General features: G+C 36.8%; 2 protein-coding genes across 7 annotated transcripts in view; one reads left to right on the top strand and one right to left on the bottom strand.

Annotated features, from left to right (window-relative positions):
- The window catches only part of IFT74 (intraflagellar transport 74), an 87,165-nt gene that overhangs the window by 42,587 nt on the left and 19,489 nt on the right, over positions 1-25,089 (bottom strand). For 2 of the 4 annotated variants that reach the window (XM_070401006.1, XM_070401007.1), the window contains 4 exons: positions 11,421-11,559; positions 9,361-9,423; positions 6,589-6,732; positions 4,858-4,898 (listed from right to left, as the gene is read on the bottom strand). In XM_070401006.1, the coding sequence (XP_070257107.1) occupies positions 4,858-4,898; positions 6,589-6,732; positions 9,361-9,423; positions 11,421-11,559 (387 nt within the window). The remainder of the gene's footprint in view (positions 1-4,857; positions 4,899-6,588; positions 6,733-9,360; positions 9,424-11,420; positions 11,560-25,089) is intronic. The other 2 variants (XM_070401008.1, XM_070401009.1) reach the window with 1 other exon arrangement.
- Positions 13,472-24,908, top strand: LRRC19 (leucine rich repeat containing 19). Of its 3 annotated transcripts, XM_070401012.1 has the most exons (7): positions 13,473-13,583; positions 15,296-15,351; positions 17,285-17,414; positions 19,533-19,622; positions 20,168-20,681; positions 21,030-21,218; positions 22,002-24,908. In XM_070401012.1, the coding sequence occupies exons 4-7, from the start codon at positions 19,542-19,544 to the stop codon at positions 22,328-22,330; spliced, it is 1,113 nt and encodes a 370-aa protein (XP_070257113.1). In that variant the 5' UTR covers positions 13,473-13,583; positions 15,296-15,351; positions 17,285-17,414; positions 19,533-19,541; the 3' UTR covers positions 22,331-24,908. The 3 variants fall into 3 exon arrangements, with proteins under 3 accessions (XP_070257111.1, XP_070257113.1, XP_070257112.1); XM_070401011.1 differs by lacking the exon at positions 17,285-17,414 and having other exon boundaries at positions 13,474-13,583; positions 22,002-24,907; XM_070401010.1 differs by lacking the exons at positions 15,296-15,351; positions 17,285-17,414 and having other exon boundaries at positions 13,472-13,583.

The following is a 25,089-nucleotide window of genomic DNA, read 5'->3' as shown; positions in this document are numbered from 1 at the left end:
GATGCAAGACAATTAAATCGGAAAAGAATATTAAATATCTAGAGGCCTGGTGAACGGATTCGCGCACTGCTGGGGTCCCTCGGCCTGGCCTGGCATGCGGGGATTGGGCCGAAACTGGCTCTCCAACATCCCCTGAGGGGGTCCCGGGGGCAGTTCTTGGGTGATGCACCCCGAATCTGGCTCCCTCCCCTCTGGTTCCTGGTGCATCACCTGAGAACAGCAGCTTCTGCGTTGAGTGTCTGCCCCCTGGTGGTCAGGGTGCATCATACCTACCAGTCGGTCAGTCACTTAGGCTTTTATATATATAGACTAGAGGCCCGGTGCACAAAAATTTGTGCTCTTGGGGGGGAAGCGGGGGGTCCCTCAGCCCGGCCTGTGCCCTCTCGCAGTCTGGGACCCCTCGGGAGATAACGACCTGCTGGCTTAGGCCTGCTCCTGGGTGGCAGAGGGCAGGCCCAATCCCTAGGTGCAGTCCCTAGTCGGGCACAGAGCAGGGCCGATTGGGGAGTTGGGGCGCCGCCCCATGTCATGCACAGAGCAGGGCGGATTGGGAGGTTGCGATGCCACCCTCAGTCACGCTCAGGGTAGGGCCGATTGGGGGGTTGGGGCACCGCCCCCTGTCACACTCAAGGCAGGGTCGATGGGGAGGTTGCGGCGCCACCCCCTGTCACGCACAGAGCAGGGCCCATCAGGGGGGTTGCGGCTCCGTACCCTGTCACGCACAGAGCAGGGTCGATCAGGGGGTTGGGCGCTGCCCCGTGTCATGCACAGAGCAGGGCCCATCAGGGGGTTGGGGAGCTCCCCCCGTCATGCACAGAGCAGGGCCAATCAGGGGGTTGAGGAGCTCCCCCCTGTCACTCACAGAGTAGGGCCGATAGGGGAGTTAGGGCACCGCCCCCTGTCACACACAGAGCAGGGCAGATCAGGGGGTTGGGGCGCCGCCACTGTCACACTCAGGGCAGGGCCAATGGGGAGGTTATAGCTCTACCCCATCACACACAGAGCAGGACCCGTGGCGGGGGGGGGGGGGGTTGGGGCACTGCCCTCTATCACCCACAGAGCAGGGCCGATCAGGGGGTTGGGGCGCCGCCACTGTCACACTCAGGGCAGGGCCGATGGGGAGGTTATGGCTCTACCCTGTCACACACAGAGCAGGGCCTATGAGGGGGGGCGGTTGGGGCGCCGCACCCTGTCACACACAGAGCAGTGCCAATTAGGGGGTTGGGACGCCGCACCCTGTCACACACAGAGTCACAGGGCGATCAGGGGGTTTGGGCGCTACCCCCTGTCACGCTGATCCGGTGCCAGGAGGCCTCGTGGCTCCGCTGATCCCGGTGCTGGGAGGCATATTACCCTTTTACTATATAGGATAGAGGCCTGGGGGCCAGCTGGTTTGCCCTGAAGGGTGCCCTGGATCAGGGTGGGGGTCCCCACTGGGGTGCCTGGCCAGCCTGGATGAGGGGATGATGGCTGTTTGCAGCTGGTCACACACCCTTCAGGGTGGGGGTCCCCACTGGGGTGCCTGGCCAGTCTGGGTGAGGGGCTGAGGGCTGCTTTCAGGCTGGCGATTGACTGAAGCTCCCAACCTCTCCTTTTTTTCTTTTTCTTTTTTTATTCTGGGCCAGCTTTAGCTCTCGCTCTAGCTCTGAGGCTTCTGCTGCTGAAAGCTGGTATCTGGTTTGTTTGCGTTCTATAATCGAAACAATGTATAACTCCAGCTCTGAGATCCCGGCGGCTGAAAGCTGGTTTCTGGGGTTTTGTTTAGCTTCTATATTTGTTACAATTTTTCAAACTGCCAGTTCAGAGGCCGGCAGTGGCAGGCAGGGAACGTTGGAGTCTGCCAGTCACTGGAGCAAGCAAGCCTCATGTTCGCTTCCAGCTGCCTGGCTGTCAGCCGCCATCTTGGTTGTCAGTTAATTTGCATATACTCACTGATTAGCCAATGAAAAGGGTAGCGGTCGTACACTAATTACCATGTTTCTCTTTTATTAGTGTAGATATTTGTCAAAAAAGAATATTTCAATAACTGGTGCTGGGACAACTGGATATGTACAATCAAAGAATAAAATTGGACTCCTACCTTACAATCATATACAAAAATTATAAAACTCTTAGAATAAAACATAAGCATTCATCTCTGTGACTTTGGATAAGAAACTGATTTCTTATATATGACACCAAAGCAAAAGCAATAAAAGAAAAAATAAATAAAATAGACATCAAAATGTAAAACTTTTGTGCTTCAAAGGATACCTTCAAGAAAGTGAAAAGGTACCCAACTGGTATGGCTCAGTGGTTGAACTTTGACCCGGGAACCAAGAAGTCACTTAATCAATTTCAATTCAGGGGACATGCCCAGGTTTCAGGCTCAATCCCAAGTAGCAGGCATGCAAGGAGGCAGCCAATCAATGATGTTTCTCTCTCACTGATGTTTCTATCTCTCTTCCTTCCTCTCTAGAAAAGACATATAGTCAGAGTGGCTCAGTTGGTTGAGTGTTGTCCTGTGCACTAAAGGGTTGTGGGTTCGATCCCCAGTTGGGGTATGTACAGAAGGCAGTCGATCAATGTTTCTTTCTCACATTGTAGTATCTCTGGCTTTCCCTTCCTCTCTCTCTCCATTTCTCTCTCCCTTCCTCTCTCTTTGTATGTCCTCGGGTGAGGATTAAAAATAAAATAAAAAAGAAAGTGAAAAGACCATTCACAGATTGGGAAAAACATTTTGCAAATCATTTATCTGTTACGAAATTTGTATCTAGAATAAATGAAGCCATTACAAGTAAAGATAAATAAACCAATTTGAAAATGGTCAGAGGATCTGAACATAGATTTCTCCAAAGAAGGTTTACATATGGCCAATAAATACAAGAAAAGAAGCTCAACATCATTAATCATTAGGAAAATGCAAGTTAAAACCAGAATGAGATCCCACTAGGATGACTATAATAAAAAAAGAGATAACAATAAGTGTGAAGACATGGAGAAATTGGAACCCTGGTAGAAGTATAAAATGGTGCAGCTGCACTGGAAAATTGTCTTGCAACTCCTCAAAACAGTAAATATAGAGTTACTGTATGAGTCATAAATCCCACCCCTAGGTGTATACCCAAAAGGAGTGAAAACATATGTCCATGCAAAAAGTTGTATCTGAATCTCATACCAGCATGATCACAGCCAAAAAATGAAAACAATTTAAATGTCCATCAATGAATGGACAGAACATAAATATGGTATATCCACATAAGAAATATTTGGCAATAAAAAAGAAATATTGATACATGCTACAATACAGATGAACCTTGAAAACATTATGATAAGTGAAAGAATGCAGCCACATTGGACCATATATTATATGATTCCATTTATTATATAAAACTAGAGGCCTGGTGCACAAAATTTGTGCACTCCGGGGGGGGGGGGGTCCCCTCAGCCCGGCCTGTGCCCTCTCACAGTCTGGGACCCCTCAGGGGATGACCACCTGCTGGCTTAGGCCCGCTCCCTGGGGGGATCAGGCCTAAGCTGGCAGTCAGACATCCCTCTGGCAGCCTGAGAGCCCTCGGGGGATGTCCACTTGCCAGCGTGGAGTAGGCCTAAGCTGCAGTCAGACATCCTTAGCGCTGCTGAGGAGGCAGGAGAGGCTCCCACCACCACTGCTGTACTGGCAGCCGGCAGCCTGGCTTGTGGCTGAGCAGAGCTCCCCCTGTGGGAGCACACTGACCACCAGGGGGCAGCTCCTGCATTGAGTGTCTGCCCTCTGGTGGTCAGTGTGTGTCAGAGTGACCAGTCATTCCCAGTCGTTCTGCTCTTAGGGTCAATTTGCATATTGCCCTTTTATTATATTGGAGTGCCTGGCCAGCCTGAGTAAGGGGCTAATGGCTGTTTGCAGGCTGGTCACAGCCCCTTCAGAGTAGGTGTCCCCCCTGGGGTGCTTGGCCAGCCTGGGTGAGGGGCTGATGGCTGTTTGCAGGCTGGGCAGAGCCCCTTCAGGGTAGGGGGTCCCCCCTGGGGTGCCTGGCCATCCTGGGTGAGGGGCTTAGGACTGTTTGCAGGCTGGCCACAGCCCCTTCAGGGTGGGGGGTCCTGCTGGGGTGCCTGGCCAATCTGGGTGAGGGGCTGAGGGCCATTTTCAGGCTGGCTAAGCCCCCCAGCGGGGACCCTCACCCCATGAGGGTGTGACCAGCCTAGGTGAGGAGCTGAGGGCCATTTTCAGGCTAGCTAAGCCCCCCAGAGGGGACCCTCACCCCTAAGGGTGTGGCCATCCTGGGTGAGGGGCTGATGGCTGTTTGCAGGCTGACCACGGCCCCCAGCCACCCAAGCTTCCAGTGGAGGCTGGCTGGAAGCAGGTATCTGGGATTTATTTGTCTTCTATAATTGAAACTTTGTTGCCATGAGCGGAGGCCGCAGCCAGCTCAGGGGAGGCGGGAAGCTTGGCTTCCTCCATCGCCCGGGCAACCAAGCCTCCTGCTTGCTCCAGCATCTTTGTCTTTTATTAGTGTAGATGTCCAGAATAGGCCACTCTACCTACATAAAATAAAAGTGGTTCTTTAGGGCTAGGATGAGGGGATGATTGGGTGTGGATAACAGGAAGGGTATAATTAAGGTTACTAAAGAGATCTAAAATTGACTGAAGTGATGCTTGCATAACTCTGTGAATATACTATAAAACTCTGAACTGTATACTTTAAATATGTGAATTGTATAAAATGTATTTAAAGCTGAAAAAAAGATTGAAAGTTATGTCAATATTATCAATGTGAACCACACCAAAATTACTGTGATAATATGCACCTCTTGTACATTTAGAATTTAATTTAAAAGATGAGAAAGGGATGCAAAATGTCCTAGTACAAATGTACTTACTGTCGCTCCATACTGGCTATTTCCTGATTATCTTCTTTAACCTATAAAGGCATAAAAAGAAAATAGTATTTAAAGAATTATTCATTGTTAGGCTATCTTAAAAATAATTTCCTTCTAAGATATGTTGCACTAAAATGTCAAATCTTGTCTCTTGAAACTTACTTAAAATTCAACCTTTGAAGTTAAAAGGAACATCACTAAGGAACTATTCACACATTTTTATTTATTCCTGAAAGAAAGGGTGGTGACATACTTTCATACTAACCCACATGGTATCATGAGGTTAACTGTATCAGTTTACATAAATATCTAAGATATAAACCCCCAATATATAAGGTGGGGTTGACAGATTTAGCAATCCCACTGCATTTGAATTTCAGATAAATAAATTTTATGGTACATATACATCATGCAATATGAAATATACTTATCATATATATATAAATATATATATATATATAAGTAAATATATATATATATATATATATATACACACTCTAAAAGATTATTCTTTGCTTCTCTGAAATATTAATTTACGATATTTTATCTGGTAACCTGTCCCAATGAAGACCACTCTTCCTTTGACTCCAATGATCTCTTTTCCAAGGACCTTCAGAGAATCTAGATTTTAATACTTTTCTAGAATGATCATAATACTTAAATAGCTCCTGATTTGATCTTTAAGGTTCTTCCAAACCCATTGGATTCAATCTAAGACTACAAAGGAGTTCCATTTGTAGGCTCCTGACTGGCTGTTCTCAAATACACATGCAGTTCTCCTAAGGGCTTTATAGTTAGGGTATCTCATGATAAATAATAGGATAATTATAACTTAGTATTAAATTAAAGCCAGCCTTGGGGTAGTAAGGAAGCTAGTGAATACATGTGACATGGCCGTATGACATATTGTGATTTCATAGGAGATTTTATTTATTTATTTTTAATAATATCAATGATAAGAATCATTGATCGCCTGCCTTCTGCACGCCCCCTACTGGGGATCGAGCCTGAAACCCCAGCATGTGCCCTGACCAGGAATCGAACCATGACCTCTGGTTCATAGGTCCATGTTCAACCACTGAGCCACAGCAGCCTGACTTTTTTTAAATTTTTTAATCCTCACCTGAGGACATGGGGTAGGGGAGGAGGGGGGAGGGTGAGAGAGTGAGAGAGACAGACAAAGAGAGACACATCAATTTGAGAAACATGGATTGGTTGCCTTTTGTATGTGCCCTACTCGTGGATCGAACCCACAACCTTTCGGTGCACAGTATAGCACTCAACCGAGTCATTCTGAATAGGTAGATTTCGGAGGAGATTTTAATTTCATTAATAAAAGTCATTAGCTGTAGGACACTTCATTCCTAAATATGAAGCCCAAAATAAATAATGGAACAGATTTTCAATAAGATTACCTAATTATTTATTAACTAACGAAGAAAAGTTTTAAGTTTTCCTCATAGAATCCAAAACATGAAAAAAATGGCCATCATATGCATGAACACCACATAAAATTAAGGTGTATGTAAAAAAATCTGTTTATGTCAGAGATGATTTTTACTAGATTTTAATGGTCAAGTAGTTCATACTGATTTAGGTGAAGCTTACTTTTCACTCTTTTTTAAAGACACAATAAACTTACTGGCTTTCTGGTCAATTCAGATGGCTTAAATAAAATAAACATATTTATCAAATCCTGACATACTAAAATAAGTATGTTTTTTTCCCTACCTGCTTAAGTAATCTCTCTCTCTCTTCCATTGGGGACCCCATGCTTTTGTCTTCAGCAACCATTTGATCTCGATGGGATTCTAACTCATAAAGTTTTTCATGCAGCAATACAGCCTCCTGTTTTACCTGGGAGTGTGCTATTTCCTGAAGGGAGCAAAAAAAGCAAAAATGCATTAATTCATCAAAAATTATTTCAAATAGGTTTCATTTTATAAGAATAAGGATACATTTAAACCACCAGCATCTTTAAATAGATATATAAAGTATCTAGATTAACCAATAATGCTAGGAAACATTTCTAAACTGGAATAATAAAAATAGATCCCTGCATATTTTCTTCCTTTTTTTAAACTTTTTTAAATTTAAATTTATTGTTTAAAGTATTACATACGTCTTCTTTTTCCTCCATTGACCTCTCCCCAGCAGATCCCATTCCCCAGCACATGCCCTCACTGCCCGCTACTGGCCATGTCCATTGGTTATGCTTATATGCATGCATACAAGTCCTTTGGTTGATCTTTTACCTCCCCCTCCCTCCCCTGCCTTCCCTCTTAGGTTGGACGGTCTGTTTGATGCTTCTATGACTCTGGCTTTATTTTTGTTCATCAGTTTATGTTGTTCATTATATTCCACAAATGAGTGAGATCATGTGATATTTATCTTTCTCTAACTGGATACCAGGGGGGTGAAGGCATGAGGGGGGGTGGACAAAGGACAATGGGGGATAAGGACACATATGTAATACCTTAATCAATAAAGGAAAAAAAAAAACAAAAAAAGAAAAAGTGAATGTTTAAAAGTCCATAGGCAAAAGGTTATAGGCAAAGATCAGTAATGGATTAGCTTCAGGTGAAAAGGCATGACAAAAAAAATACAGATGAAGGCCAGGGGAAGGTCAATGGGGGAAAAAAGGAGACGTATGTACCTCCTATTTGTAATACTTTAAATAATAAAATAAAATTAAAAAAAAATACAGATGAGCTCTCGCTGGTTAGAGCATCGCCTTGCATGTACATGGGTTGCAGGTTCGACCCTCCATCCCATTTCAGAGCATGTGCAGGAGGCAAGTGATTGATGTATCTCTCTCACATGGATGTTTCTCTCCCCCTTTCCATTCTCTCCAAAAATCAATGGAAAAAATATCCTCGGGTGAAGAGTAACAATAAAAAATAATACAGCCCGGCCGGTGTGGCTCAGTGGTTGAGCGATGACCTATGAACCAGGAGGTCATGGTTCGATTCCAGATCAGGATACATGCCCGGATTGCAGGCTAGATCCCCAGTGTGGGGTGTGCAGGAGGCAGCTGATCAATGATTCTTAATTTTTTTAATCTTAATATTTTCAAGCAAACTTTTTAATAGCAAATTTCCAAAAGAATGATTACAAAACATTCATATTTATTTCTTTTGCAAGCTAAATGCCAACAATCATGGCAATCAATGTTCCATTGTTACTAATTTTATTATCATTGTATCTACCTGACTCCACAGGAAATCAGGAAAGGCAGGCCAAGTGTGAGGTGCAGGCAGTATACTGAAGTGCAAAGGACATGAAAAGGTAGTTCACAGAAAAAAGAAATACACTGACCAACAAATATATAAAGAGAACTCAATTTCATGCATAAATAAATGAAAATTGAAACAAAATAGTAATTTTTACCGATTACACTAGCAAATATGGAAAAGATGGGTAATGCCTGCTGTCAGTGAGTAGAGTGAAAATAGGCACTCCCATATATTGGGTCTAGGAGTAAAAAATGTAACAACCTTTCTGGAAGGCAATTTGGCAATCTCACATTTTACGTTTATGACCCATTGCAAAAATGTATCTTAAGATATACTCATATAACTTTGCATAAAATGTATGCAAATGTTTTCATGCCAGCATTATTTATAACTCCTCCAGTTTATTCATTACAAGGCTGTATTACAGCCATACAATGTAATACAATGTAGTGATTTTAAAATAATGAGGGAGCCGATATAAGAGCTGATGTGAACGAGCATCCAAGAGAGAATGTTAGGTGAAAAACAAAAAAGCTGTGGACAGCATACTAATGTGAATCCCACTTAAGGTTTTCCACAATAGTAGAGCCAAATTAGGATTACAGGATTATTGTGAAAATTCAGTGACAATGTTGGTGATATCTGTCAAGCATTCAAAAAAGTACAAAGTAAGCACTCAATAAATTGTAAGAGTAGCTCTGTCTGGAAAGAGGGCAAAAAAATCAGGCATTTTTACTTCCATCTTATTCTTTTTTTTTTTTTACCATAAACATGATTTGTTTTGTGAATTAAAATTGTTTAAATAAACAAATAAGAAAATGAATGCAAGCTTTTACATCTTTAGTGATAAAATGGTCTCTCCTCCTCTTCATTTGTTTTATCTCTTATTCATATGTCTTTATTTTTTATTGTTTTATTATTGTTTAAAGTATTACATATGTCTTTAAATTACCACTGGATTATGTGCCCCATTAGGCCGAGTGACTTGTTTTGTACACAGTAGGTACTTAATTGAATCTAATTTCTTACCAAATTAGGATATTTATGACCCTAAGTGGGAAGAAATTATTATACTCTTGTAAGTAAACTGCTAAATAAATATGTACTTGGATGAGTTCCATTAATATATTTAGCTGAATCATATATATATATATATATATATATATATATATATATATGTGTGTGTGTATGTGTGTATATATATATATATATAATTTGTGTTTTATAGATGAGTAATATAAGAAATCTTATTTGATTTTATACTTACAGCTTCCAGACTGTCTTTTTTCATGTTCAATGAATCTAGCTGCTGCTGAAGTGTATCTAATTCCTAAAAAGGAGAAAAAAGCAAATACATATGTCAGTTACATTAAGAATAAACTTGGCCCTTGCTGGTGTGGCTCAGTTGGTTGGACTGTCATCCCGTGCACCAGGTCACAGGTTCCATCACAGGTCAGAGCACATACCCAGGTTGCAGCTCCATCCCTGGTCAGAACGCATGTGGGAGACAACCATCGATATTTCCGTCTCTCTGTCTGTTTGTCTCTCTCTCTCCCTCCCCCTTCCTCTCTCTAAATATCAATAAAATGAAAAGAAAAAAAAATAACACACCAGAATAAATTTTTCTGTTTCTCAACATTTTAAATATATATGTGACAAAGTAAATTTTGTAAACATCTTCAAAACTTATCTTGTAATTTGACTAGAATTTACTAGTATTCACTGCTATTTTTGCCAATTTTTTCATTATTTCTAAAAACTTTGCCATGATCCACCTTTAAAAATACTTTATGCCCTGTCTGGGTGGCTCAGTTGGTTGGAGCATCATCCCCTACACTAAAAGGTTGCAGGTTTGATTCCGGTTGCAGGGCACACATCTAGGTTGTGGGTTTGATCCCCAGTCCAGGCATATGGGAAGCAACTGATTGATGTGTCTCTCTCACTCTATATTTCTCTCTCTCCCTAAAAAATCAATGGAAACATATCCTTAGGTGAAGATTAAAAAAAAACAACCTCTATAAGCTTGTCGAAGGTAGCCTGTCCTTTTCACACTAAATCATCACATCACTGTAATCATCAACTTTCAAAAGCCTTCAAACTCATTCTGTCATTGTTTAAAGTTATGATTTTTAATTTTGATTTTTTAAACCATGTTTTCATATTTTTTTTGCCTAATTCCTTTTTAAATTTAATTGATTTATTTTTTAAAATTTTATTTTATTGTAGCAAGAAGACTTAACATGTCCCTAATTTCTTTTAGGGCCCAGACCTACAGTAATTTACATAACTCAACACCTTTAAGGGAAAAAAAACCCTTAAACTGATTATTACTCATTTGAGAACACCTATGCAGGATTAACTATATTTTGACATTTCTGTAACACCCTTTTTTCAATGTTTCATTGTGTCTTATAAATCCTGTCTAAAATAAAAGTTATATTAAACTGTCAATGAAGGAATCTAATGAACAAAATAAAATGAAGAACAATATGGAACCAGAATCATGGGTACATGGAACAGACTGGAGGGTGCCAGAAGGGAGAGGGTGGAGGTGACTGGATAAAGAAGGAAAAGGGAGCCAGGTCGGTGTGGTTCAGTGGTTGAGCATCAACCTATGAACCAGGAGGTCACGGTTCGATTCCTGGTTGTGGCATATGCTGGGTTGTGGGCTCAATCCTCAGTGTGGGGCATGCAGGAGGCAGCCCATTAGTGATTCTCTCTCATCATTGATGTTTCTATTTCTCTCTCCTCCCTTCTTCTCTGAATTCAATAAAAATAAACTTTTTTTAAAAAGAAGGTAAAGGGTTTAGCTAAAGAACACATACGCATAACCCATGGACACTAACAATAGTGTGGTGAAGGCCAAGGGAAGGGGAGGTGGGGTGGGTAGAGGTAGGTAAAGGGAGGAAATGGGAGACATCTGCAATAGTGTCAACATTAAATATTTTTAATTAAAAAAATGTGAGGTTTATTAGGCAGGAAGAAAAGAATGTAAATATTCATTTCATATTGCTCAGATATATTAGGCCTTTTAATGTTGCTATTAAAAGTTGATTAAAAATAAGTGTTTTCATATGTCTTTATGACATTCAAAAATGAAGGATGCATAGAACTGAACAAATAATATAGTAAAAGCTGGGTCATCATGTAGCATAATAAAATAAATTTTTCTAACGCAGTGCTTCTCAAATTTAAATATCCTGTGAATCATCTGGGGACCTTGTTAAAGACGGAGCAGTAAGTCTAGTCAAGCTCTCAGGGGATGCCGATGCTGCCCATAGTGGCAAGACTGCTACATGCCTGTCCCAAAGGAGTCATTAGTATTACCTGTAACAATTTCTCATTTGTGGTTTTCATGTCTATGTACTTGACTTGTTTTTCAGGAGACATATTTTTTATAATGCCATCTGCTGCTTGTTTTTCCTGTTCAATTTCTTCTTCTACACTTCTAATTTGTCTCTCCTTCCTGAAACCAAAAGTATGCAATATTCCTTACTATCCTGAGGGACAAAACCATTACTGTTACTCAGGTCCTGGTCTCAATTAAATAGGGCACTTAAGTGTATTCAATCATAACTGTTGATCTAAAAGTTCTTATAAACATACAAACAATCCTATTTGACCTGTACAAAACTTGGCCCCCTCAGCACAGACTTACTTTGTCTTTTTCTTCTTAACCCCCAAATGCTTCTATTTTCTTACTCTCCATTTTACTTACATTCTTATAAGAAACACAAAAATCATCGCAGAAAATCATTAAAGCCTTCAACATGAGGATGTATTTATAATTTTTGCTATCATACCTTCAAAACAAATAAGATAGTTGCATTTTAGAAGAGTGGTTTTCAAACATCTCATAGCTACAGAATTCTTTGACCAAATGAAATACTGTATGGAAGTTTACCATGTAAATCATATAAAGTAGCACAGCTCTGACTGAACTGGGATTAGAGAGAGCTTATAGTGCAATGTGATTTTTAAAAATCACAGCTTTAGATTAATACGTTTTGCTTAAATTCCCTTTTATCCATTGCTTTAACTAAAACTAGTATTCCACAAATTATCAGCAATATTTTAGCACTGCAAAGTAATAATTTCCAAAAGCACAAAACAGAAACATTACAAGTACAACCATATTTAAGTAGTAGTAGTGAAATTAATTACAAATTATAATATTTATCATATTACCACAAGAAATACCAGTGATGTGCCAGTTATTACGCTATGCAAGGTCAATTGTCATTGGTATAGAGAAACATTTTGAGAAAAATAAAAAGGTAAGATGCTAGTTATCATGTAAATATTTCAAGATTTACATATAAAAATCTTTCTTAAAGATAAATTTTAATCCCAATGCCATAAATTTATATTTTAAGTTTCAAAATGATTATTCTACTATTTAATCTCTTTTACAAGTAGATAACCAACTTCTACAGTTTTCACAATCACTAACTAAATCCTATATATCCACATATTGGTGACCTCCACACTTTACACACTCATACTCCATTAGCATAAGATAATCTAAACTCAGAAATCTTCCTGTACAGATATCATAATAATCAAATAAATGACAAACATAATGAAACAGACTACCTGGAATTTTTATTTATTTTTGTCTCACTCTAGGACAAGGAGTGATGTCTTTCTTTACTTTGAACCTCAATTACTACAGTGCTTGATGTTACAAGTGTATTTACTGTTGCTACAATTTATATGGGTCTATGGGCTCATAGAACTTTGAAGCAGGAGAGACGATCTATTTCAGTCTTTTTGTTTCATAGATTAAGGAGATACTGAGGCCTAGAGGAGTTAATCGTCTGAAACAAACTCATTCTGAACTCCATGATTACTTGCCTCTGAACCATGTTTCTTTGTGACATGTCTCAGTGTAGTTAGATGGGAACTGATGTTGTACAGTACTCCATTTTACAGAGAAGTTAACAGCAAAAGGCAGGTAACCCATTTTTCTCAAGGCCACATAATGGTCAAGTGTCAAGTGTTCTGATACTAGCACTTGGCTCCGGTTATAACTTGGCAGTAAATCACCAATGATGGTGTCATAAAAATGAGTATATAAAGTTTAAACTCAGTGGAGTACTAAATTTGGTGGTATCTTTTCATCTTGTATCTTTCTAAACACAAAATACCTTCAGGAATAACACTTAATCACTTTAGCATTCTCAAACTTACATACTTTAACTCATAAAGTAAATTTGTTAATATTTAACTTTTATGAGTAATTAAACATGAAGATTATGCAAACCACCTTACTTGTTACATTGAAGAAGTCAAAGATGACTTTAAGAAATTATTCTTCTAGTCAATCTTTTGCTAAGGAAGTCTAGTGTTTTTTAAAAATCACCTGCTCACTGGGTACAAAGGTTAAAACAAAGTGAAATGCAATCATCTGACATAGCTTTCTTTTTAATGGTGAAGAAACAGAATAGATTCCTTAGCACACCATCTCAGAGACAAAAAAAAGTAAAGGTAAGATCTTGTATATTTACAGGTTTGGTGGTTGTTGCTGAATTTTTTTTTAAAAAGTCATATTTGTTTGTTAAATCTGTACAAAAAAATTATGCCTTTGCTAAATGATGAAAGAGCAGAGAATATGATATTTTCACACACTCTATAGATATTAACCTTAGACTAGCCAAAAAAATTTCCCAAATAAAGTTATAATATAATAAAAAGTAATTATTTTTCTTTTTCAAAAAAGGTTTCATCTATTCAAATTTATATGACCTTTTTATTTTGAAATATGTTAATCACACAACATTTTGAGGTGACATTAACTTAAAAACAAATTTGTAAAACAAAAAATTACTGGCTACCCGTAGATAATTGTTGAAATTGGGTGATGACTATTTTCCTTACTTAGAGGTTTTTTTTTAAAGTTTTCCATTACAAGTTTTTAAACTGGAGAAAAAAAAATCTATAAAATGGTTAATTGTAAGCGTGAAATTAATTGTGAATTATTAACATCTTACTTCAAAACACATTGATTTTTGGCATAAATATCTAAAATATTTAATGGCAAACTATAAATACCTTTAACAAGACCAAAATAATTGCAGCATATTTTTACTTCATAGTATATAACAATCATATATAGCAAATAATCAAAAACTCCTAAGAAACTTGTACTTAAAAACTACATAAGAACAACACTCTTTCTTTTTCAATATCTATCATTTCCTCTTGTATAAAGCTTTTTTTTCCCTCTATGTAGACTGTAGGCTATGTAAAAGGGCACTTAATTTGTGAAATAATTAAAATAAACTGATATATTTGTTCTCTATTTTTTAATCACTACATTTAAACCCAAATTTCAAATTGAGAAAAAAATCCAACTTTTTAAATAGGGTAAATTGACTCAAGAACATTTTCTTCATAATCTACTGGCTAGCTATTCTGGCAATCTGATTTCTTCAAGATAGCCAATAATGCTAGCACATGTTTCCTCTGTTTAGGGATTTATCCATTCAGTGTCTGGATGGTCAACATCTACCCCCTTTCTCAATTTTTCCCCTCTCAAAAGATATACAAATATACAGAAAGCCCCATTGATCATGGAGCTCAATCAATGCATTTAATGGCTTTAGACCTAATGCTTTAGATTGCTAAATGCTTTCTTATACAGAATCTACTTTAAGCTCTGAGTATATATATACTGCTTCTAACTTTAAAATTTATCAAAGAGAAAGAAATACTTCTTTTCTAATTCTTTTTTAAAAAATATATTTTATTGATTTTTTACAGAGAGGAAGGGAGAAGGGATAGAGAGTTAGAAACATCGATGAGAGAGAAACATTGATCAGCCGCCTCCTGCACACTCCCCACTGGGGATGTGCCCGCAACCAAGGTACATGCCCTTGACCGGAATCGAGCCCGGGACCCCTGAATCCGCAGGCCGACGCTCTATCCACTGAGCCACACCAGTCAGGGCTTCTTTTCTAATTCTTATCATTTTATTTCCTTTAGCACACTGGAGAAAATAATGATTAGTATTAAATAGATGATAAAGATAATAAATACAAGAGGATCCTATTTCTATTTCCATATAGGCTCACGGTCTTGCCTGACCCCCATTACCTTCTTCAGCTACTTCACTCCATATCAATTTTTTACTTAAGTTCACTTAATTTTCTTTGTAGTCTAATTGCTTCCTTTAATGACCCCTATCCTTTTTATTCCAGAAAAAAAAAAATAGCGCTTCTCCCTTACCCACATCTGGACCCTCCCAGAGACAACAGTAAGAACTTCACAACACCACTGAGAAATACTGAAACGAGAGAATGAAGAGGCTGCACACATTCCTAGGGACCACTGAACATGGGCAAAATTGCTTTTATATATGATTTGGGGATACTCTTTTGTGGGCAGGGGTCTGGAATAAGTGATAACTTGAACTCATTTCTGACTCTAAAAGGGATTCTATTATGATCTATATCCAAGTTGTAATATCTAGAAGGAATAGTGGCTTTTTCTAACAAATTTGATTTAGCTACAGAAAGGGAGAAAGAAGAAGGGAAATAAGTATAAACACATAAACATATTGAAGGCAAAGAGTAGATTAACTAGAATAGGGTAGTATCAAAATAACAATAAATACCTCATTGCTAACGAGGTAACAGACTTTAGTAACGTGAAATCAGTCTTGCTTATTCTGAGTAGTTTTCTACTTCCTGCTCTAGTAGAATAAACTTTTCCTTATAAATCATTAAGCAACATGTGCTGTAAATAAAAAGGCTCAAAAGAAAAATGACTCAGATTATAGAAAACCACTAAGGGTAGTACTAACATGATATATTCATACCTTTCAAACATCATTTGTTTGCAGCAGTTTTTACTGTTGACTTAAAAAAATACACATATAAAAACAAGAAGCATGAATGTCACGAGTAAAATCACTAAATGGAAAGTAACTATTAAGCAAGAAGAAATTACTCCAATAAATGGCAACTTCTAGTGAAAGATGATATAATGAATGTTCCCATTAACTTTGACTTCTGCCCCAAACCTGACTGAAATGTAAATAAAAGGCAGGAAGGAATATAAACTCATAAGAACAAAGAGAATGAAAAAGGACGCAACAGCAATAAGACCTAGAAACTAGACAGTTAATAGTTAAGTGGAAACTGACTGGGATAGCAAAATTTTCCTGAACCAGCAGAGTGGAAAGCTGAGGAGCCACAGGATTTACGCTGCAAAATGCCCAACTGGCCCAGAAATTGGCAGCACCAGGTGTTCTGGAAGTAGAGGAGGGGCTAGAACAGTGGTTCTCAACCTTGCTGAACATTAGAATCACCTGGGAATCTTTAAAATCCTGATTTCTGGGCCTCATCCTCCAGAAATTCTGTTTCTTTGTTATGGGGTGGGGCCACAACAGTACGTAGTAACAAAGAAACAGAATTTCCCGAGGATGAGGCCCAGAAATCAGGATTTTAAAGATTCCCAGATGATTCTAATGTGCAGCCAAGGTTGAGAACCACTGGGCTAGAACATAGTTTAAAGTTTCCTGCCTGTCTCTGCCCAGTCAGGTAAAGCTCCTCTCCCACATAAAGATTAAGGTTCCCCCCACCCCCACCCCCGGGGAGAATAAAAAGGGAATCTGGTAATAAGCATAAATGAGTGCAGGATCATTGTGCCAAAAAAAAAGGGAAAGTAAGTTAAGGTTTCCATAATAATTATTGAAATAAACCCACCTTTTCTACCATTCAGCTCTCAAAATGCTAGTCATTTGGCTTTATCTGTTCAGGCAAATTAGAGAAGTCATTTTTGGCCCTAGTCCATTTGCTCAGTAGTTAGAACATCAGCCCTCAGACTGAGAAGGACAGAGTTCCATTCCAGTCAAGGGCATAGAGACCTGGTTGAGGTGCGTGTAGGAGGCAACGTGTCTGTGTGTGTGTGTGTGTGTGTGTGTGTGTGTCTCTCTCTCTCTCTCCCCCATCCCTTCCACTTTCTCTAAAAATCAATGGAAAAAAATATCACCGGTGAGGATTACCAAAAAAAGAAAAATCATTTTGGGAATCCAACTAGTCCAAGGAAAAGATCTCAAGATAATGACATTTAGGGATTCCCAAAGAAACAGCCCAGTAAGTTTTTTACTCTACAGAAATAAATGTATCCAAAGAGCTTTTTTGTTTCCCAGTCTTATCTGTACGTTCCAAACCAAATATTAACAGATATATGAAGACAGAATGTCTCTAATATAAAGGATACTGACCATTATAAAGTGGAAAAGCATAACAAGAAGACATAGAGGCTATTAAAGGAAAAAGAATATGGAAGATACAAGACACAATAACTTATGCAGTAAGATACTATTTTAAGAAAATTTTCAGAAAACAAAAAGAGTTCTTAGAATCAAAATGAGTGGAAAAGGAAAACTTTAAGAAATTAACTATAGCCCTAGCCAGTTTGGCTCAGTGGATAGAGCGTCGGCCTGCGGACTGAAAGGTCCCAGGTTTGATTCTGGTCAAGGGCATGTACCTTGGTTTCGGGCACATCCCCAGTACGAGGTGTGCAGGAGGCAGCTGATCGATGTTTCTCTCTCATCGATGTTTCTAACTCTCTATCACTCTCCCTTCCTCTCTGTCAAAAATCAATAAAATACATTTTTAAAAAAAGAAATTAACTATAAAATTGAGGATATATTCTTGAAAGCAGAATAAAATGAAATATAGGCAATTCAAGATAAAATATTAGAAAATCATTCTAGGAGATCCAACACCCAAACACCAGATTAAAGCAGTTATAAAGAGTAGTGAGACTTAAAAAAAAACAACAAAAAAAAAAACAACAAACAACAACAACAAAACAGAGAAGAAAATTATCAATGAAATAATTCAGAAAGTTTCCCAGAACTGAGGGGTAGAACTTCCAGATTGAACGCACCCACCAAGTAAGTACCCAGTTTCATGAATGAAAACAGAATTTCAGGAAGATCCATGACACTTCAGAATATTGATTTTAAAAGCTTAAGAAGAGGCAAGTTACATAAAAGGATAAAGAATTAGAATGGCATAGCATCACAGTTCTTAACAGTAATACTAAAAACCCTACGACAATGAGGCAATGCCATCAACAGTTTGAGAAAAAACCATTTCCTATTTATAACTTTACTTCTAACCAAATTATCTTTCAAGGTCTAAAAAAATTTCCCACCTATAGACCTTCTTAGGAAGCTATTGCAGAAAACTCCATTTAAAAAAAAGCAATAATCCAAGACAGGCATTCTAGAACACAGGCATCCAACCATAAAGACAAAAGGGAATGTCTTCCATAAGGGTGGAGGGAGAGTGGAAGTCAGCAGCTGTGTAGAGGGTACAGTCCTCAGCTCCTCTAGGTTACAGCATGGCAACAGGCTCTGGGAGAGACTTCTTTAAGCAGATTAAATATCAAAAATGCATGCAACATTGAGTGATTTGTTAAAGAAGGGCTTGGGTATAAATGCATTAAAAAAAGAAGAAAACTAAGCCCATAAAAACAACAACACAATACATTTAATTTAGTGAAAAATTGTGAGCAGGAATAGAAAAGTAATCCTGTTATATGGCCCAGACACTGATAGTTTTACACATTTGTGACACACGGAATACTCATCTAACCCAAATTATAAGTAACTATGTATGAAGACTAAAGAGACAGGAAGTATATATATTTGTTGTGTTAGAGATGAAAGTAGGAAGTGTTTGAAAGAGAACTAAAGACTCTTATCTCTCACACTTGTAGGTAAATGGATAATACCAATAAAGAACACCTAAATTTTAAAAAAAGAAAAAGAAATAGCAATATAAGAATATACTACTCATTGACATGGACAACAGTGTGGTGATTATGGGAAGTGGGGGTGGAGGTGAAGGAGGGTATAGGGGAGATAAATGGTGATAAAAAAATATAAAGGAAAAGAAGAGTATACTTAAACACATATACATAAATACATATTCTTCTGGACCTTATTTTTTTTACATATTTTTATTGATTTCAGAGAGGAAGAGAGAGATAGAAACATCAATGATGAGAGGGAATCATTGATTGGCTGCCTCCTGCACGCCCCCTATTGGTGATAAAGCCCGAAACCTGGGCATATGCCCTTGACTGGAATGGAACCCGGGACCCTTGAGTCCGCAGACTGACGCTCCATCCACTGAGCCAAACCAGCTAGGGCTGGACCTTATTTTCAATAGATCCAAAGAGACACTTAAAAAAACAAATGAGACACTTAAAAAAATACTGTCTTTCATCCTCCACAGGAGTTTTCTAATTTAAGATTAGAGTACAGGGATGGTGAAGGAACATGTAATTGTTTCACATTTTATATAGTTTAAGAAAAAATAGATTTAAAAGGAGAAAAAAGGAAAGCAAAATGTCTTCAATAATCTCTGAAGTGCTAGTCACCTACTGACATGACAATACTCTCTTTTCCACCAGGCCTGCAATATGAAAGCCGCATGCACACTGATCTTGTTTTGGCCCCTCTTCATGCTAATACTTTCAGATGAAAGCCAGACTTTTAAAACAGTAAGTTTTTACAATCAAGAGAGTGAAAATATTTTCAAAGGTACACTTTGAATGTCCCAAAGTAATAAAAGAAAGCAAAAAAACAAACAACAAAAAATCCAAACCAAGCCATCAAAACTAACTGTTTAGTTAGGTGGGTATATTCAAAATCTGTGATCTCTGAGCCAGATTCTAATTTGACAAAAGCAGACTTCATTTTTTAACAGAATTATTATTCATCATGTATTTCCACATATACAAATGGGAATATACCAAAAGTCTTTCTTTCTGTAATGATTATACAATAACAGTTAGAAGACACCTGTATTACAAACTAGAATCTCCCTGCTCAATAAATTGTACATATCAGAATTTCCTTAATCTTCAATATTTCATCCCAATAAAGAAAAGCATCAGCTTTTCCTTTTTCAAACTATAATATTGAAAGGCTAGATAGTAGATTTTTTCTAAACTATTTTCTTCCAATGTTTAATTGCTAGGATATGAAATTTAGAAAATTATTTTAATATTTTTCTGATTAATACATTTCTTTTTTTATTTTTTAGGAAGTCAAATGTAATTTCACTAAACAGAATTATTATTTGATTCCAGCGGACATCAATAAAAAGGTTACTATACTTGATCTCAGTTATAACCAAATTACTCTGAATATTACAGACACAAGTATTCTACAGATGTATTATTTACTCACTGAGCTCTACTTGATTGAAAACAGTATCATCATCTTATGTAATAATAGTTTTGGTAACCTCTCCAATCTACGAATTTTAAATATCTGTAGAAACTCCATCCACATAATTCAACAGGGTGCATTTACAGGCTTAACTAAACTACAACAGTTATATCTATGCCAGAACAAAATATTACAACTGAATCCTGATATATTTGTGCCTCTTAAAAACCTGAAACTTCTGAATCTGCAAGGCAATTTGATGAGCTATTTTGATGTACCACAACTGTTTCATCTGGAATTAATCATTTTACATGGAAATCCATGGAATTGCTCCTGTAGTTTACTGAATTTGCAGAATTGGCTAAACACATCCAATGTAACATTAGGTAAGCTATCATTATTACATTAATCAAAACCAAAAATGTGATTGATTTTTGGTTGTTTCGCCCCAGAAAAGTCTCCCATTTTACCCAGATTTTCACTACAATCTTAATCGTAACATCTTTACTATTACAAACTAAACAATATATAGATACTGTACCTAGTAACTATATTTATAAAATAACTTTATAAACAGGAATGTGCATCTTTCCCTTGTGTTGCTAGGCAATATGAGTTTCTTATAGTATCAATAATGACATGTCAAAAAATTCTAATTTACATAATTACAAAATGTTATTAACCATATTTTATTTTCCATAATAAATCATAATTTATTCTTTCTGATTTACTAGAAAATGAGAACATCACCATGTGCAGCTACCCAGACATACTGAAATACTACAGCATCAAAACAGTACCTTATAAGGCTGAATGCTACTCAAAACTTCCTTCACCTATAACTGAAGACCTTCTGATTAATTTTCAGTCAATTAGCAATTCAACATTTAATAGCTCTTTGAACAACTTAACAAGAAATTCAGGTAATGTACCGGTATTGAATACTAACATTGCTGAAGATAGCATACTAAAAAACTAAATTAGTTCTCATTGTTTTTCTGCATTTTAAGTTACTAGAAACAATGTAAAATTCCTCATGTCAACAAAAGATTTACAAAATACTGGGTTTCCAAAACAGGCTCTGCTGGTTACCAGGCAAATGCCACTGGGCATATTATTTAACTACTCTTAGGCTTAATTTTAACTAGTAAAGTCACAATTCTACTTTTGTTTTGTTAATCCTCACCTGAGGATATTTCTCCACTGATTTTTAGAGAAAGTAGAAGGGAAGGAGAGAGACAGACAGAAAGAAAAATCAATATGAGAGAGACACATTGATTGGTTGCCTCCCACAGATGTCCTGTCCAGGGATGGAGGCCTGGGGATGGAGCTTGTAACTAAGGTCTGAGCCCTCGACTTGAATCAAACCCCGACCCTTCAGTCTGCAGGCCAACTCTATCCACTGAGCCAAATCGCCAGGCCAAGTCACAATTCTTAAAATGTATAAATCAATAATGTTCCTAGGTGAATGGATAAACAATCCCTGTAAAGACAGGAGTTATTCTTTTACCACTCTAGGAAATAACTTTATATTTTTATTCTGTAGTTTTATTAACTTTTGCTTAAAGAAAATTATAAAGTACATTCATTTCTAATACCAATATTAGGGAGTTATTAAGATGTGTAGTTTTTGTTGTCAATTTAACAAAATATCTTCCCTCTCTCCCTCTCTCATTCTCTGTCCCCATCTCTGTATCCTATTTAAGAACATGGACCTCTTGGAAAAAGCTGGGCTTTTCTTGTTGGTGTTGTAATGACTGTACTGGTGACCTCTCTCCTCATTTTTATTGCTACCAAATTGCCAATATGGTATAATTTTCTGCTTAGCTATAAACATCATCACCTGGAAGAACATGAAGTAGAAACCTATGAAGATGGTTTTACCCAAAATCCAAGTTCCCTTTCACAGATACCAGATATAAACTCCGAAGACACTACAGTAATATTTGAACAACTACATTCATTTGAGGTGGATGATGATGGGTTTATTGAAGACAAATACATAGATACTCATGAATTATGTGAAGAAAATTAATTTCTTTCAATTTTTGATTATTTTAAAAATGTTACCAGTTCACTGAAAGTTTAGACATGGAGATTTTCATATGTGACATACCTAACTATAGCTAGTAGAACTTCATATTAATTGCAACACATATTAATATCATAAAATTATGTTTTTCTCATTGGTATTGAAAAAGTTAGTCCAAATACCGTAACTGACACTCCTTGGTGGCTAATAGTTACAACACTATTCTCAGCAGTATTCAGAAGACTATACATACTAGTAAAAAAAAAAAAAGCCTAAAGTAAATTATTAATTAAAATAAACTGATTCTCATATTAGTTCAGATATTGGATATAATACAGATAAGTTATATTAATGTTTTACTTATTGGAATCAGTAGAGAAATAAAGGTTTTGGATTTATATCATAAGTCAGAGTAAGGAACAGAGATAGATTAAACTGACAATGCACTTGGTTTGATTTTTTTTATGCTCACCGAATGAATTCATGGAATTGGAAAACATTTTTTTCAATGCTTCCTGAATTGGCACAATAATTCCCTGAAAACTTAGTAGCAATTTAGAGCATAGCACTATGTCCAGGCACAATCCCTAATAAATTATTACTGATCTGGGTTATAAGGAAAGATTGTCACCACAATGCAGGGTATCAAAATGATCTATAAATAATCTTATTTTTAAAAATTCATATTTCTGTCTCTCTTAGTGAGATTTCTATTCAAATAAGTTGTGTTGGGGCTGAGAAATCTTCAGTTGGTCCATGAACAACTGTTTGGGATCCAGATCATGGAGGAATGTTTCCCAAACTGTTTTCTAGAACGTTAATTTCCAGAGAGACATTCAGAAGTATCGACTGGGGGAAATTTGTACATCGTCAAATTACTAAAGAATTACTATAGGAAATACTAGGTTTAAACAAAGTGAAACAAGATTCTTTACTATATAGGACTCATCTGAAACTTTACTAAGCTAAAAGAAAAGTATCAAGAATTTTCCAACCTTTCTTTAAGGTATGCCTACTAAGAGCTCATAGCACAATAAGGATCCAAAGAACATAGTCTGAAAAACACTGGCCTTAAGACTATTATAGGAAGAGTCTAAAAGTCAATTCCTTGTAATCAACTGGCTGTAATCATAATTTTATTAATTTAATGGAAATAGTGGCATTAAAAACTGTATCAAAATCTATCATAGGTGGGAAGGTTAAATGTATTTATCTCTATCTTTTACAGGAAATATCTCTAAAACACTGAAATATATTCATGGGAGAAATGATGTTTTTGATTTTCTTCATAGTACAGAAAAGGGAACAATGGCTAAAGGTGTACATGAAGCAGGGTTGGTTGTGGAGCTGGGTCATGGGTACATAGGACTATAGTACATTATTTTATTTTTGTTCAAATTTCTCTATAACACATTTTTAAAAATGTGTATTTACTTGGTACTTTCTTAGAAAAAAAGAGACTACAAATAATGTAGACGTTCGTTATATTCTGCAGTCATTTTAAAGTTTGTATCAATACATAAATTCAGTTCAAATGTCTATGAGGAAAACAAAAACTGTTTAGGATGATATACCCAGTGAAATAGAAAATGAACTCATTTATCATGCATATTTGCTTGTGTTTATCAAAGTGTTTTTAGTATTCATTAAAGAATATAAATGCTTTACGCATACTATTTCCTAATAGATATTATCAATTATATTCCATTGTTTTCAATCTCAAGTATAAATAATAGAAACATGAGGAATCTTTTTCTAAATAATCTATCATTTTACCAAATATGTCCTATTTTAAGAGGCAAATATTAATATTTGAGAAACAGAGTAAAATAAAATTTATATATGAATCAGTAAAGACTACATTAATCTCTTATATTCAAGAGCCTCTTATAAATGAATATTGGGTAGTCAATAAATATCTGACTAAACAAAAATAAATAAATGGGCTTAAAATTATAATTACATATGTTTTTAAAAGATAACTAATTTTTAACTAATACCAAACTAGAAAAGTATATACAACAGAAGTTGAAGAAAATCATTAGCTCATGCAGCTGTATGTAACTGAATTAAAGTCAGGTGTGTAAGAATTGTAGTAATATATCGAGGCTCTATATCATAACCAACTTATTATGAAGAGATGGTCAGTAATAAACCAGATGGTCATGCCATACTAAATGGTGAGATTAAAGTAGAAGAACATTAAAACAGAAGTTTTTTACACCTGCCTTCAAAAGGTATGGCATTTCCTGCTCCCTTTGAATGAGGAGTACCAAGGTAGATCTTTGTGTTAGTGAGCTTTTGGTTATCTGCTTAACACATAAAATAAATCTATTCTGCTGCATATAAAAGTAAACTTCATAAAAATAACTTTTGTTCATAACTTAAATTTCTTCTTAAAAGGGTCAGGAGAACCTATTTCATTCAGCCTCAATTACAAACTATGGATATGAAGTTTTGAAACTGCTGACACTTTTAGAACAAACTTGTATATTTTAAGAACTATTTCTTCAACCAAATGAGCCAAATAAAAATAAAAAATCTGTAACATTCTCAAACTTATAATCTGTGGTTTATCATTTAGGATGAAATATCTATGAAACATGTACATACAATATTTACAAATTTGACCTAGGTATTATGTAAGTCTGTAGATAAATGATTAAATAAATGAGGACCTACATATTGTAAATATCATAAGGACTTCAATGGGCTATATTATTTATATTATTTATATTATTCTTTAGATACCTAGCAGAGTA

This window comes from Myotis yumanensis, unplaced genomic scaffold (genome assembly GCF_028538775.1).
Source record: "Myotis yumanensis isolate MYYU_CA2020_CCGP unplaced genomic scaffold, mMyoYum1.0.hap1 SCAF_21, whole genome shotgun sequence".
Lineage (NCBI taxonomy): Eukaryota > Metazoa > Chordata > Mammalia > Chiroptera > Vespertilionidae > Myotis > Myotis yumanensis.
This window is presented reverse-complemented; position numbering and strand designations above follow the sequence as displayed.